Source organism: Physeter macrocephalus, chromosome 4 (genome assembly GCF_002837175.3).
Source record: "Physeter macrocephalus isolate SW-GA chromosome 4, ASM283717v5, whole genome shotgun sequence".
Taxonomy (NCBI): domain Eukaryota; kingdom Metazoa; phylum Chordata; class Mammalia; order Artiodactyla; family Physeteridae; genus Physeter; species Physeter macrocephalus.
Genome location: NC_041217.1, coordinates 39897564 through 39912487, shown reverse-complemented (window position 1 = coordinate 39912487; position 14924 = coordinate 39897564). Strand labels below are relative to the sequence as shown.

General features: G+C 44.3%; 2 protein-coding genes across 4 annotated transcripts in view; both read right to left on the bottom strand.

The window, feature by feature from the left end:
- Nucleotides 1–5782: 5782 nt before the first annotated feature.
- TMEM81 (transmembrane protein 81) lies at nt 5783–7940 on the bottom strand. Its single transcript, XM_007130813.2, has one exon. It carries the CDS (start codon nt 7796–7798, stop codon nt 6968–6970), a length of 831 nt encoding a protein of 276 aa, XP_007130875.1. The 5' UTR covers nt 7799–7940; the 3' UTR covers nt 5783–6967.
- Nucleotides 7941–10431: 2491 nt separating this feature from the next.
- RBBP5 (RB binding protein 5, histone lysine methyltransferase complex subunit) overlaps nt 10432–14924 on the bottom strand; it is a 36305-nt gene continuing 31812 nt past the window's right edge. For all 3 annotated transcript variants that reach the window (XM_007130809.1, XM_007130812.4, XM_007130811.4), the window contains one exon: nt 10432–11390. In XM_007130809.1, the coding sequence (XP_007130871.1) occupies nt 11362–11390 (29 nt within the window). In that variant the 3' untranslated portion in view covers nt 10432–11361. The remainder of the gene's footprint in view (nt 11391–14924) is intronic.

Below are 14924 nucleotides of genomic sequence, written 5' to 3'. Positions count from 1 at the left end.
CTTTGCCTTCTGAGCCTAGCTTCTGCTGGGACCTCAACATGCAGTGCTGGCTTGAAGCCCCCTGCTCCCCTTGCACTTGCTCCAAGAAAAGAGGCCAAAGCAAGGGCAGGGATTCCCCAAATCCAGGCACAACCAGGAAATTCCAAAGCCTGTGTTGTGACAGGTGGCCCTTCACATATAGGAGCAGCGGGACAGGCATCTTGTAGGGCACAGGCCCCCTGAGCCTGGTTTCTGTAGTTTACAGTTAGAGCTCTATTTTGTTATGGTTTTTAAATTTTTTAAGTCCTGCTCTATTTTCCTGGGCAGGTTTATGTTGGTGTTTACCCACTACAATTTTTTTAAAATCTAAGCTCACATGCCTTCTCCCTGGTCACCACTGAACCTACCACCCTGCCCCTGGCCCAGGACTGCCTCCTTGGAGCCCTCCACCCTCCTCACCTGCTCCCATCCTTCACCCCCATGCGAGGTGCTGGGGGCTCAGCTGAGTGACCATTCTTCCATTGCAGGGACCCACACTTGGCCTAGCATCCATCCTGGTCCCCCATGGCTGTGATTTGGCCTGTACCCAGCTCTATCAGAAAGGGGATGCTGAAAGTAGAAAACCTTCTTCCAAGGTTTAGCTGATTCTTTCCTCACTGCCTTGGCTGCGGCAGAAGCAGCAAAGGGACAGGTGTCTAGATGCTGGGCCGAGAGGGCTGACCTGGACTGGCACAGGAACTCACCTGTGCAGCTGGCGGCTGCAGCCCCTAAACTTGCTTGGGGCAAGAGAGAACGACTAAGAGCCTTAGTTCTGTGGAGGCAGACGGACCCTCTGGGAAACCCAGGAAGGGTTTTTCGAACTAGGAGAACTCAGCCTCAGGAAAACGTAAGCCCCGTGCAGAGAGAACTTGTTTGGGGGACACAGAGCTGGACTAAAATGGATGTTCCTGCAGGCCAAGACTCAGGCAGAGTGCTGATTAAGACTGAATAAGACAGCAGGTGGCTTGAGGACACGCAGGCACGTGAAGGGTAACAGCCTGGTGGCGACGTGGCTGCACAGGAGCTGGTGTGGAGGCAGAAGAAGAGATCAGACAGCTTCTCAGAGTCCCTTCCTGCCCAAGAGGCCTGACTGTCGCGTTCGCTGCCCGCATGGGCTGAGGCTCGCTCCTGCTGTGGTAACGACTCGATCCTGGATCTCTCCCCTCTCACACGCCAAGCCCCAGACAGGCAACCAAGGGGAAACAGCCACAAACCAGTACTTCACCCTACAGCTCAGTGGCCAGCAAGTGCCCGAGGACTAGGGACAGGCAGCGCTTCAGGGCTCGGGAGAGTCTCCGTTCTGCATACGTTGGGGCTCAGCCTATAGCGCCCTTTGCCCCGGCCCTGGCTACTCGGCCCTCGTTGCTCCAACAGCCCAGGATGTATACCTCACCCTCGGCGGGAGGGCAGCTCTCTTCAGTTGGAGTCTCAGGGCCCAGCGCGATTGGGTTACCTACTTTCTTCCAGGGAATCAAATGATACAGGGGGTCCCAGGGAACAGGAGGGCCATGGGGTGGGGGTGCTCTTTTTGATAAAATGACAGGAGAGACGTCAGAAAAAACGTCTGCAAGGAGACCCTGGACTGAGTAATTGAGAGGCTTCTTCCTTTTGTAGGGACCTTTGAGAAATTTTGACAGCTGTTTGTCTTGGGGTCTAGGGTAGGTGAAGACTGGAGGGGACGCTGCAAGTGTCCTTCAGGGCTGGGATTCTTGGTATCAATAGGTGCTCAGCACAGGAAGAGTCTTGGAGCTCCTACCCGCTGGGGCCCCTGCAGCATGCAGGGGGGAGTAGCTGCAGTCACAGTCATTTACGGGGCAAGGCTCACCCCAGGCATTCTCTTCCCAGCATACACTGCTGCCTCTTGCCAGTCGCAGGAGCCAGGCTAGTCTACTCTGGGCAAGAGCCCGAGCTGGCTCTAGAATGTTTCACTCCCTTCATCTCTTCCCCAGCTAGAGGACTGAGTGCTTCCTGATCTCAGAATACAACAGCCTACTGGGCTCCTCTGTATCGGAGGGATAGCAGTATCCTCAAACCTGGGTTTGAGGCATAGGTGTAGCTATTTCCCTGGCTCAGACCTAACCTGGGCTTCATCCTGGAGATGAGCAAGCTTGCCAGAGAGGCTCCTGGAGTGGCATGAGGGATTAGATGGGCACTTTTAAGGAACTTCAAAGAGCTCCATGGAAAGAGGTGCCTGGTAGCTGTACATATGGTCATAGGCTTTGGGAAGGCAGGACAATAAAGGGAAACTGGAGAGGGGGAAAAAAAAAAAAAAAAGGGTCTGATAGCTTTCCCCAGAGCCCTAGGAAGCCTCATGGCCTCAGATGGGGTGCACCCTGCTTTGGCCCCCAGACTCCAACTGACCCACCCCCTCCAGGGCCTGCATAGCTTAGGAAAGCTCACAGCTGGGCAAGGGTTGGGGCTTCATTGGACCACTGACTTAACTCAGTTTTTGTTAAAATGGACCCACTCCCACTGACCTATTTCCTGGCTCTCGTACACTTCTTATAATGGTAGTTATTTATTGACTCTGGTAGCGGGCCGTTCTTAAATAAAGACGGTTTCTCAACCTGCTGAGGCAGCTGGCACCAGCTGTGGCTGTTTTTATCCTCAGACTAAAGAGTATCTCCTCGTCCCGTTCTCTAACCCTAGGCTTTTACCCAACACCTTCAGCCTTCACACAGTCACCTCTAAGGAAGTCACAACACACGGTCCATATTGCTTCATTCAGTCCTGGGAGGGGAGAAAAATTAGGTCAAGCAACTTTAAGGCAGGCCTCAGCAGAGCAGAGCAGGCATTCTCCTAGGCTGGCTGGCTTTACCTAACCGGATGGGCAATAAACAGTGCTCATCTGATGGTACTGCTCCAAGCTTCCCTGATTTTTTAAGACATTTGAGGTACAGGTTTCTCCCGCTCCTCAAAAGTAGAGTGTTCCTATGAAATCTTTCTTAAGCTGAAATGGTGTAAAGCAAAGAAGCAATTACCTTTTTTTTGAAACAGTGAAAATCCTTCAGATTTCTTTTCAGTTAGTGAAAACAGGTACTAATGTAGGTTTCTCGTAAAACCAAAGTGGTGGAAAGTGAACTTTCAAAAAGCGGGGGATATCTGTATTGACTCAACAGTACCAAAGGGAAGTCTTCTCCCCGCGGAGACATAGTGACCCCCACCTGGTGAGAAGGTGCCTCTAGCCTCTGTTCACAACAGCCAAAAGAATTTGAATTTCTAGTCACATTTTCCAGCTGCAACACTACCATGCATTCAACATTTATCACACCTTCTATTACACCTGAGATGCATGATACACTTAGGCAGCTGTGTAAGTGTTCAATTCTTTTGGTGCAAAGCAGGTAGGGCTCCGTGCTGACTGAGCCTGACAGCTTTCTTCAGGGAAGAGGGAAAGCAAGGTGAGCAGAGGCCCCACTACTCGGTGCTGAGCTGTGTGCCCAGGGCCTGTTCAGCACAAGAAGACCAGGCTGACAACGAGCCCCTGATGGGGCCACATAGATAGTGGTAGTTACCACACAGCCTCATCGGGAGCGCTGGCCACTCTGGAGCCCAAATCTTAGTCCAGGCAGTATCTCCTTGATCCTCCAGAGGCAGAACACATGAACAGAATTCAAAGAACTAAACTGGGTTTTGGTCTGCACTAACACATCTGAGGGGATTTTGTTCTCTTCCCTATTCAATCCCCTCACATCCTCAGAGTCAAAATTCAAGAGCCCAATGCACAGAGGGCTGTAAACTTAGAGCTGTACAGTATTCCATTCCCTGTTCGACTACCGTCTTACAACAGTATGCTGGAGAAGTTACTTAGCTCTTCTTGGGTCTCAGTCTTTCCATCTGTAAAATGGGAAACACGGTACCCCTCAACCCTCCTCCCTCCTCAGCAATGTAATATTAATGTTCTACAGTCCTCTCTCAAAGCAGAGCAAGCTCTCTCCTGACTGCTTCAGCAAAGTGTCCAAGTCTGAAGTAATGAGCTTCATTAGTGACATTTCCCAACTCATGCATGTCTGGTCCTTCACAGTTTACAGAGACGTTTTACTCACAGGATCTCATTTGATCCTCACAATCATGTGTTTCAAAGATAAGGCTCAGTTAGCTTGCTCCATTACACAGTCAATAGCAGGAACACGACAGGTCTTCTGAATAACATCCTATCTGAGGTAGAGAGAATGGGTGAAAGGGTGTCTGGAAATTTTAAGATCTTTTCAAAATAAGAGTAATAGTTAAAGACTCCCTATGCATGAGTCTAAGCCGGTGGTTCTCAACCTTCGCTATACACGAGAATTATCTACAGAACTTCTGAAAAACAAAGATGCTTCTGAACTCATGATTTACATATACCTAGGACACTCAAACAGCCTAGAAGCAGTGACTCCCCAGTGGCAATGAGCACATCTAGCACCCAGACCATGGTTTCTAAATACTACTCCCCACACTAAAGGGAACAAGAGCCCCTTGCAGAAACAGAGTCCCTCGGAGAATCTCCCTTGGAGATTCAGGTTTGGAGAAAGGAAAGTCCAAATGTGCATCTGAGGCATCTTGCTATAGCAAGGACATGCTCAAAGTCAAGTGGGACCACACCAAAAGGACAAAGGAGTTGGCTTGAAGGGACTTCTGGCCAAAACTGGGAACAATTTGAACATCAAAAATATGACAACAGTAAATGGATTATATATAATTCACTGAATAAAAAAGAGAATTCATTGAAACGTCAAAAGAATAAAAAGAATAGCATTTCTTTACAGAAAAATGCACGGTAATAAATATAAAAATGAATTTAAAGAATCCATCATTTTGCAATCCCCAGCATGTAATAATAAGGCAAAGACCATGAATAGATTCTAAAACGCTTGTGAACGTTTTTTAGAAACCAGATAATCACAAAGCATCACCCCACAGATTACAAAAGGAAAACATATACAGGTACAGCACTGGAGAGATCTGGCAGTCACAACCTTAACCAAACGATCAAGCTTATCATCAACCATGGGTCACCCTGATATTGTGCCTCCCGAGGTCATGCAGTAACTACATATCATTTTCGTTGGGCTCTTGTCAAAAATGTTTAAGATTCATTCCTCAGGAATCTAATCATGGAAATAATTATGGACACTATGCAAGACAAATGGCCTCTTCAATATGAACGTCATGAAAAAAAAAAGTAGGGGAACTGTTGTAAAATAAGACTTAAGAGAAATAAAAATCAAATGTAATACGTGAACCTTCATTTGATCCTAGATCAAACATTAAGTTAAAAGCTCTAAGAGGGCTTCCCTGGTGGTGCAATGGTTGAGAGTCCGCCTGCCGATGCAGGGGACACGGGTTCGTGTCCCAGTCCAGGAGGATCCCACATGCCGCGGAGCGGCTGGGCCCGTGAGCCATGGCCGCTGGGCCTGCACATCCGGAGCCTGTGCTCCGCGATGGGAGAGGCCACAACAGTGAGAGGCCCGCGTACCACAAAAAAAAAAAAAAAAAAAGCTCTAAGATTCTAGAAATTGGAAGAAACGAAGTATCAACTATTTGTAAGATTAGGAAATTGTTAGTGTGATGAAGTCACTGTAGTTATACAGGTGAATGTCCTTATTAGGAGATGCATACATTATTTAGGGGTAAAGGTCACAATGTCTGTGACTAGCTTTCAAGGGCTTCACATAAAATCAATAGGTATTTAGAGAGGAAGAGAACTGGAGCAAAACGTTTGCAATCGGTGAATCCAGTTAAAGGGTCTGTGGATGCCATCAAACCTTTCTTTCTACTTTCTATGGGTTGGATTTTTTTTTTTTTAATATAAAAGAGAAGAAATAACAGAGATCCATTGGTCATCATTTAAATTGAATTAGCATCCTCAGGTTAGGGCTCAGGAATCTTATTTTTCAAAAGCTCATTCGGGTGATTCAGACACACGGCCAAAGATAACCACTGGTCCAAGTCTTGCTTCTGCTACTTCCTCTGTGCTGAGAAAAAAGTGAGGGGAAGAAATGCTAATTCTCTCACATAGAATTAGCTCAGCTGGCGGCCCAAGAGCAATTTCCCCGATAGTTCCACAATCCAAGCCAATTATCTCAGACAGTCTGAATGGCCTCTGAAGGTCTTAAGATTGGATTTCCTGTTGAGGAAGGAAGGTACTAGTCCTCCGTTACGGGGCCTTGGCTGCTGTAAGAAACCTCCAGCAACACAAGCTTCGGGGCACTGAAAGAGCTAGCAGGACAGGACCAGGGAGTAAGCCTAGGAACTGTTCAGGGGCAAATCTACCAGCTGAAGAATCCAGTGTTTCACCAGGAATTCAACTTAGCACTGAGCACAAAGGCTTTACCTGGGAGGTATAAGGGGTGCACATAATTTATTAACATATAGCGACTGTCTCTTACATACCTGAGTCAGAAGTCATTACTAACACCCTCGGCTCAGCCACAAATGGGCATATGCCCCCAACAAAGCGATATGTTCAATGTCTATTCTAAAAACGCTGGTGTTGAGTTGAACCCAAAACCAGACTGATTATGGGGCAATTTAAACAACTGCAAGAAATTTTAAACTAAAGGGCAGAAAAGCTTAGGTTTCCGTACAGCTACTGGGAATTGTTTTTATTGAAGAGGAAAAAAACACTTTCACTAGAAAAGCTATTATATCCTTCTACATGATTATACTGCTCAGAAGGGAGATCAAGGTAGGGAGACATACAAGTTGTAAAGGGTAGAAAATGAATGCAAACTTGGAAGACAGAACTCTTCCCCGGAGCAGGGAGGTGCCTGCAGTCAGGTTTCCTGGGTACCTAGTGGGCAGGGAAGATCTAGAAGAGATCCATCTGGGACACAGAGTTAGAGAGCATTGCCCACAGCTACCATGGTGTTGCCCCACATCACAACCCCCACTCACTCCTTTGGTAGTGGAAGTCCCCCCTCTTAGTTAATCCACAATCAGGCAGCCAGAACACTCCCCTGAAAAGCTAGTTTGGCTTCCTGAGCAGCCAGCCCTTCGGCAGCAAGGTTTGTAAGGTCTCAAGGCTGGCACTGCTGTGGATCACCCTCAGCCCAACGCACAGGGCAATGCTCACCAACACGCCACCAGTCACACCACTGGCAATTCCTATTCCCACAGCCATGGTCACCTTCTTTTTCCACGGTGGGCGCTGAGGCCTGGAATAGTTGTCCAGATTCACTTCCAGGCCCTCATCTACTAACTTCTGATCCTCAGTAAGGGACTGATGGAAATTCAGGTTCACCAAGTTAGGAGGAAGGACCCTCAGCCCAAAATAGAGCCTCTTGACAAGTCTCAAGTTTTTTAACAGCTGCACATCACACCGGTAGGTCCCAGAGTCATGCTCCTGAGCGGACTGAAACTTTATAAAGTGGGAACTGGCTCGGAAGGGTCTGAAGACTTCATCATCAGTTGAGATGATACCCCGAGCAAGTCTCCAGGTGAATCGGAAAGCTTCCTGTCCAATCTCCAGGATGTCTGAACTCAGACAGCTCAGCTTAAATTCCTGCCCTATGAGAACGGTGAAATGGAGCATTCCACAGATCCAGTTGGTCAGACATTCCAAGCGCTGAGACTTACACTTCCTTCTCACTCCATCAGGGCCAACCTCACAGATGGTCTCCTCCTTATAGCCAAGGCCACAGGTGACAGTACAGGCTGTGGCATTGACAATAACTTTCCCCACAGCTTCTTGCAGTTTCTCAGGAATGGCCAGTGTTTTAGGTAAAGTCACCACCAAAGGTAGATAGAAGGCCAACACCAGGTTCCCAAGGATGAAACTAGTGGCCAAAGTCTTCATGTCTTAGTAGGCATTTCACCACCCTCAGCCAACACCCGAGGTGTTCCAGCTAAATCCTCCACAACATAATTTAATTCCTTTGACATGAGATAGCCTTCAAAGTCAAAAGATATGATGCATGCATTGTCAATAAAACAATACAACTTAATAAAAGTCCAGTCCTTAACAGGTGAGGCCACAAGGCAGAAAAAACGTCACAAGGTTGCTGCTTTACTATCACTGCTTGTTAACGACCACCTTACCAGTCTTCATTCTTTTCCCATCCTTTTAATGAATTTAAATCCACATCTTGGGAAACAAAGATGAAAAGACTTCAGAGGCTGAAGTGAATTTCCAAATTACCTCAATGCACAGTAAAGCTGTACCATTCCTCACCCTTTCCCCTCCCCTCCAAATTGTAGGATCTGAATTCAAAGGTTTCAAAACACCAGCTAAATCTGCCCAAATAAGAAATCAAATACCAAGTCTAAAAAAAAAAAAAAAAAAAAAAAAAAAGAGGATTAACTTGAATTAAGTTATTATTAACTTAAAATGCTCCTAAACCTTCTATAAAAAGGATTAAGAACTCTGGACTGAGAGGCAAGTGATTTACCCTTCCTGAATTTGTTTCCTCCTTTGTAAATTAAGACCTCCTTGCCTATTTCAGGAAGGTCACCTTAAGCATCAAAAGTGATAAACTGTACATGAAATCACTTTGTAAAGTACGTAAGGAATTTTAAATAGAAATGAAAATTCATGAAGGGATTTTGGAATCAATGCTTAGCAGCAAGACAGGCGATGTTAAATGCAGCTCCTCTCCCACTTCTAGGCACTCTTCCTTCCCAAGGGTACCGAAGATATATTCTGGGGGAGAGGATACATAATTCTTCCTGCCTCTCAGCCCAGTCCCCCCACCCCATAGAACGAGGAAGGAGCTCATCATTCACTTGGGTCAAAGTTGCTATGAAACAGCTATGATGTCAAAAAAGATTCTCAGTCACATAACAGGATTAGTAAGTAGACACTCAGATTTGGAGATGATTAAAATCAAAGACTTAAATAGACTTTACGAAACATCTTATTCTTTAGGAGACAATAAGTATTCGATGGATTTCAAGGCTATTTAATCTAGGGAGAAAAAGTGCTAATGAAGAGGAATTTATCTGTACTTACACTTTAAGAAAGATCCTTGGCAGGCAGGAACTTCCTGGCAAGCGTTTTTGTAAGCTCCACAATGTCTCCTAGCACTCCGCCCTTTACAGAGTAGTTACACACTTACTGAGCTAAGGAATTGGAAGAGAGGTCATTCCTACATGATCCTTTTTTCACTAACTTTTTGCTTGAATTGTTTGTTTATAATCTTGTCCAAAGGCAGGTATCTGGACTACCTTACCACCCCTTAGCCCTTCCAGCTGTTATTTCTACACGGAGAAGATCTAACATCAACAAAGTAAGCTGCATTTTCTGTTGTACAGAGTGAAGTGGCCGGTGACTTTCAGAAGTGATCAGTGTCTACAAAACACACACCTACACCTGTTCTTTAATAAACATCAGATTTTATTTACAAAGCATTAAAGCTTCAGCAAGAAGTACCCAAGGCTAAGTCTCATCTCATACAAAACTACAGAACATTAGAAAACAAAACACTGGGGGGTGGGCAGGTGACAATAGGGAAAAAGAGAATATGCATATATTGTACAAATCGAGAAAATCAAACTGAAATAGACAGAAGGTTTTAGGAGCTGAAAAAAATTCCAAAAGCATAAATAATTATTAGGAGCTGCTGCCAGAGACACTCTGACAGGGCTGAAGTTGATTTTCTCAGTAGCCGGTTTAGGAGGTGGACAGAGCTTGAACATCCAAATGCTCAGGCAGAGGACACCCAGCTACTCTGCACGTGGAAATAAGGCAGAAACCTCTTGTATCACACAGTTTGCATACTACTGCACTGTACAGTACAAAGAGAAACAAAATGGAAATAATGTCTGCAAAACAAAAACATATCTAGTGACCCACCTACCAATCTCAACCACTGGTCTAATATGAAATAGGAAATGAAATTCACAAAATGAGCATCTGAGGAAAAAGCAGTGGCATCTAAAAATATAGACATTTTGCCACTGACTCAGGGAGAGCTCTTGCTTCAACTACTGAACGTTTTGGTTCTAAAGACGGAATGGAAGAGGCTCTTGTTGATGTGTTCTACTTTGATTTCTATGCTAAAATCCAAAAGGTAATCACCTCGTTTGGCTACCTATCGGAGCAACCACCAACTGACAGAGATTTCCCAGTAAGCACAGTGTTTAACTCTCCTTTGAAAATACTGTGAAAGTGATGATCCAGATTAAGCACTTCCAGTCAGCTCAAAGCTCTACTCCAGAGAGGCTGGAGAGGCCCCTCCACACCTGGTTTCTTCACTCTGGATTTTCACAGAATTTCAAACACCTAGTGTACACATCCATCCAATCTGCTACTTTTTATACAAAGAACAGCAAAAGCAAAAATTAAATTTTTTTTTAAAAAAGCTAAGCAACCTTTCACAGAAAGGAAGTGACTGGAAACATGTAGGAAGGAAAAGGGGTGCGGCTACAAGGAGGGGAAATGCAATGACTGATGGGAAGGACAGATGTCCACGAGCAATGATTAAAAAAAAGGTTCTTTGATTTTTTTATCTGAACTGTGTTGTCGTTGCTTTGATTCTGGACAGTTTTATTTTAGTCCTTGCATAGATTCCCCCACCCCCAGTAAAAAAGAAGCCTGCTGAGAGACACCTCGGTTTGTTTCTGGCTCTGGAAGCCAGTACAGGTAAAGCAATATAAACTACTGATGATTCTTTGCTGGAGACAAATGAACTAGCTATCTTGAAAAACCATGATTAATGAGAATGAACCAATACTGGAGGGAAACATGCAATGAAAAGAATACAAAGAAAAACCTGACCCTCTTATAGCTCAACTTCTTGAGCAAAATGTTATAGTATGTGAAAAAAGAGGGGGCCTTTCTTATCTTTCTTTCCTTTTGGAAAATCTGAAATCTTTCCAGCACTTTCTGTTCTGCCCATCTTTGTAGCACAATATGGAAATATAGGAGGTATCTGGTGAGTGGGTAAGTTTAAAAATGGAAGAAAAAATGTGCAGCAGAAGTTTTTCTAGGATACAGGCAGCAAAATTTCAGATAAGAACAAGTCACTCAAGGACGTGCATTGTGGAGGGAAGGCAAGTAGGAGATAGGAAATGACAGGCCGAAATGATGCTGGGTACAGTAAAGACAGACGAGCAAAACAGGAATCTCTTCTCCAGCAACATAACAAGCATTAAAGTTTAAATGAGTCAAAACTCCTGTTTGATGTCTTCACAAATCCTCATTCCTGAGAGCCTATTTGGACTTATGCTTGAAAGGGACGGGACATATATTCTTCTTCCATAATTCACTTCTTCATTCAAACATAAAATTCACTCCTTCCACCTCCTGGGTGGAAGACAGAGGCCTTTGTTTTAAATTAAAGTCAATCTCAAATGACTGACCACAGTGTCCAGAGGCCACACGATGGCAAAGTAGGGAAGAACGAAGAACTTCAAGGGCCTTCATAACAGTTCTGAGATTGCTCCCCCTGCTAAAGAGATGAGAAATAAAAAGATTTCTTTTAGCATCAACTTAGACCAGTTACTTTCAAGAACACAAATACAGATGCTGGATGATGCATTACAAGCACACATGGGCTAAGAACTTCCCCCCTTTAAGTTAAAACCAACTCCAACTCCCAATTACTCTTTACTGAAGCAACAAATAATCCAAACCCCGCCCCCTCCATCAGTACTTTTCTCAGCACTGCCCCAAAGGGAGAAAAAAAGGCAAAATGATCAGACTTCTACACATTTTCCAAGCTTCTAACCATTCTCCAAGGTGTTAACATATAATGCTTCATATTCCAAAAAGTGCAGTAAGTAGAGGAAAGGAAATTCTAGGGTACTGCCTCTTTCAATCTTTCATATACTAGACTAATTCGCCACTAAATGATTAACGGTGAGCAACAAACCCTTTTCCAAACACCCTTGTTCCTTAAATGATACTCTCAGCTCCTCAGAATCCCAAATATGGTGAAATGTTAATGAAAACTACTGTCGGCATTTCTATGCGCCAACAACTGATCAATAAATAAAATCCTAAATAGTAAAATCAAATGAACACTTCCCTGATTACTCCATAGAAGCTGTTCAATCTCTGAGGGACATCCTTAAATGGGTTGCTGTGAAATATTAACTAGGAAGTGTAAAAAGAGAACAAGGTGAAGAAAGTCCTCCCAGTGTCATCTGGAATGGGGAAGAACATGCCACTTGAAGGTAAAATGGTTAAAAATAATCGCCCAAGTTGTAAAAAAAAAAAAAAAAAAAAAGTACCCATTTACAAACCTTGCTTTTAACCTGATTTTAAATAAGTTCAAGCACAGATGAAAACTGGCAATAAAAATAAATTCCAATTTGCCTGAGAAGAGACTGAAAATATGAGACACAAACTCTCCTGGATGCTACATGTTAAAACTCAAATTTAAACTTTATATAGTTCAGTAAGATAAAAAGTATATTTAAGCATCTCTTTTTCAGATCTTTCAACATAAAACGTAACAATTAACCTCTTGAATTGATTTTTTTTTAAATCGTGAGATAAATGAATCTACTCCACAGGACTCAGTAACAGGCCTTTAACACTTTAAGGCTAGTTTCTCTGATTGTTTCCACAGGTACCGTGACCAATCTAGTTTAACCTTAACCGTTTAAAAATAGACAACATTGACATTTTAAGCCTAACTCATGAGAGGAAAAAGTGGCTTGCGCATTAATAATGGGCACTCAAGATGACTAATGAGCTACATTATTACACTGATTATCACAGGTCAGTTAATGATTTTTCTTTATCGCTCTCTTTCCTGTGAACAGACCAAAAACAAAGCTTGTTGAGGCACCAGGCAACAAACCAATACCAGAGCAAGCAAGTCTGTGAGCAAGAAAAGATACACAGAGACAGCAACAAAGCAGAAGATCTCCAGGCTACTTAAAAATCTGCCCCAAGTATTATTTAGCCGCAACATGACAGAAATCTCCAGTAATATAAAATTAAGAAAAATTCAGCTCATGGTAAACAGCTGTTATTGGTACCTCCCCAAAGCAGCCAAGCCAGGGTGGCTTAAGAAAACACTGGATATTAATTTTCAAACATTACCTTAGTCAGCTAATAAGACCACACAGAATGAGAATACCCAACTAGCCATCTAAAAATATGATTTTAGCAGGAATTCATAGATTAGTCTTTGAGAGACTGATCATTTTTCAAAAAAGTGGGGGGGGAAGCCCCTACCAATCATTTAAAACAATCAGATTCAGCAAGTGAACAGAATATGGTTCAGAGGCCCCAGGGTGGGGGGCCAGCACCAGGAGGGCAGTGGTGCAGCCAAAGGCAGGGAAATCAGCGCAGGGCCTGTCGGCCCCCAGAAGTGGCACCTCTGCTCAGTTTGGTCTTTGCTACCCTCAACAGACCCAGGTGCCACCATTCCCTTCATGCCCACCATCCCACAAGGCCTTTAGACCACATACGTGACCGACCACAACTTTGTCACACTTGCTACCGATGGTGTTTACTGCCAAGGAGCCCTACTTCTAGGGCAATCTTTGAGCGGTCACAGGGCAACCGGGACACTGGTGGTTCTGCTCACATCTCAAGTTTCGATCCTGAGGACTGTCCTCTGGAGAGTATCTAATAAGGTAACCAGGGGGAATCTGATAGATGGTGCTATGTCGATCTGGACTTTCTGAAACGTCTCCAGCTCAGGGTTACCCTCAAGCTTCACTGATGGGTCCTCACTCATCACAGAAAGTGTGTCTTCGTGGATGTGGGACCGCTGGTACTGTTCAATACTGATGAGCTGTTTGATAGGAAAGAATTTTCTACAGCCTCAGATTCCAGATGGCTAGATTACTTCTACTGGCGGTCTATGTGTCTTCCAACTGTCACCTGAAATGCATAATCTCCTGCTGCAACATGCAACAGACTATAGCAGCTTTGTCAGGCCTATCAGGGCTTACTGAACAGTTTCTTCAGTAACTGATAAATTGCAGATATTAACAAACAGTTGGCATTTATCTAACTTGAGCAGTAGCCTACACCTACAATCTGCCTTCAAATGATTTGGCTCTAATGCAAAAGGAGGGCATTTGCGGGGAGGGGAGGTCCACAAAGCACTGAATCTACAAATATACCCATCAGACTGAACTAATCTTTCAAGATGGTTCAGCCTCGGCCACTGAGGATCAGGATTCATTTCTTAATATCTGGTGGAAAATCCACAATGACAGCACGCTGCTTTTTACTGAAACTCTCCAAGGTGTGGAAGAACATGAGACATAAAGAGTTTTTATTACCTCAGAGGCCTGGGGGAGCCATGCGAAAATGAACAGCATGTGTCAGCCAGCCTCTGCCTGCTCTGGGCCCTCCAAGCTGAAAATGGTATTGGATGAAGCGCCACCCTCGCCCAAAGAAACCCACACAAAAGATATGACAGGTTGACCTGAAACTGAGACTTCTAATGGCGTGTTATATGATACTCAGTTTCAGCACTCTCCCCCAGATTCACGGCCTTCATAAAGATCCAAACCACACTGCAGCTAGTGGCTAAAAGCCCTTCTGAGGAAGTGTTAGGACTAAACCACAATGCCTTTTTTGAGGTTTTTTAATGATCCTGCTCCTCAGCACACTCGGGAGTTTGATCTGACCATTTCAGTTTTGGAGATTTCCATTCAGGAAAAGGCCAAGGAACCCAGGCAAGAGAAGGAGAAACTGGGAAGAAGGAAGTATAGATTACACGGGGAAGTATGAGATGCAGACAATCCTGAGAAGCTGGTAAAATGTTTGCAGTAATCTAGACAGTTGTTTTGTCTGTGTGTTATCAGAAAGCATATCATCACCCTGGCCTTGTTATGTAAAAGTCTCCTCTAGTCCTTTCAAAGGGTGAAGCTGTTAAAATAGCTGCCTCCATTTAAGGCTGACCAACTCAAGTCCCTGATAACAATAATGAAGAAAATAAAAATCCAGTCTGAAGCACCCTGCTGTTTCAAGACACAAGTTCTAGCCTTTAAGGAGGTCGGTACCTCTTTTA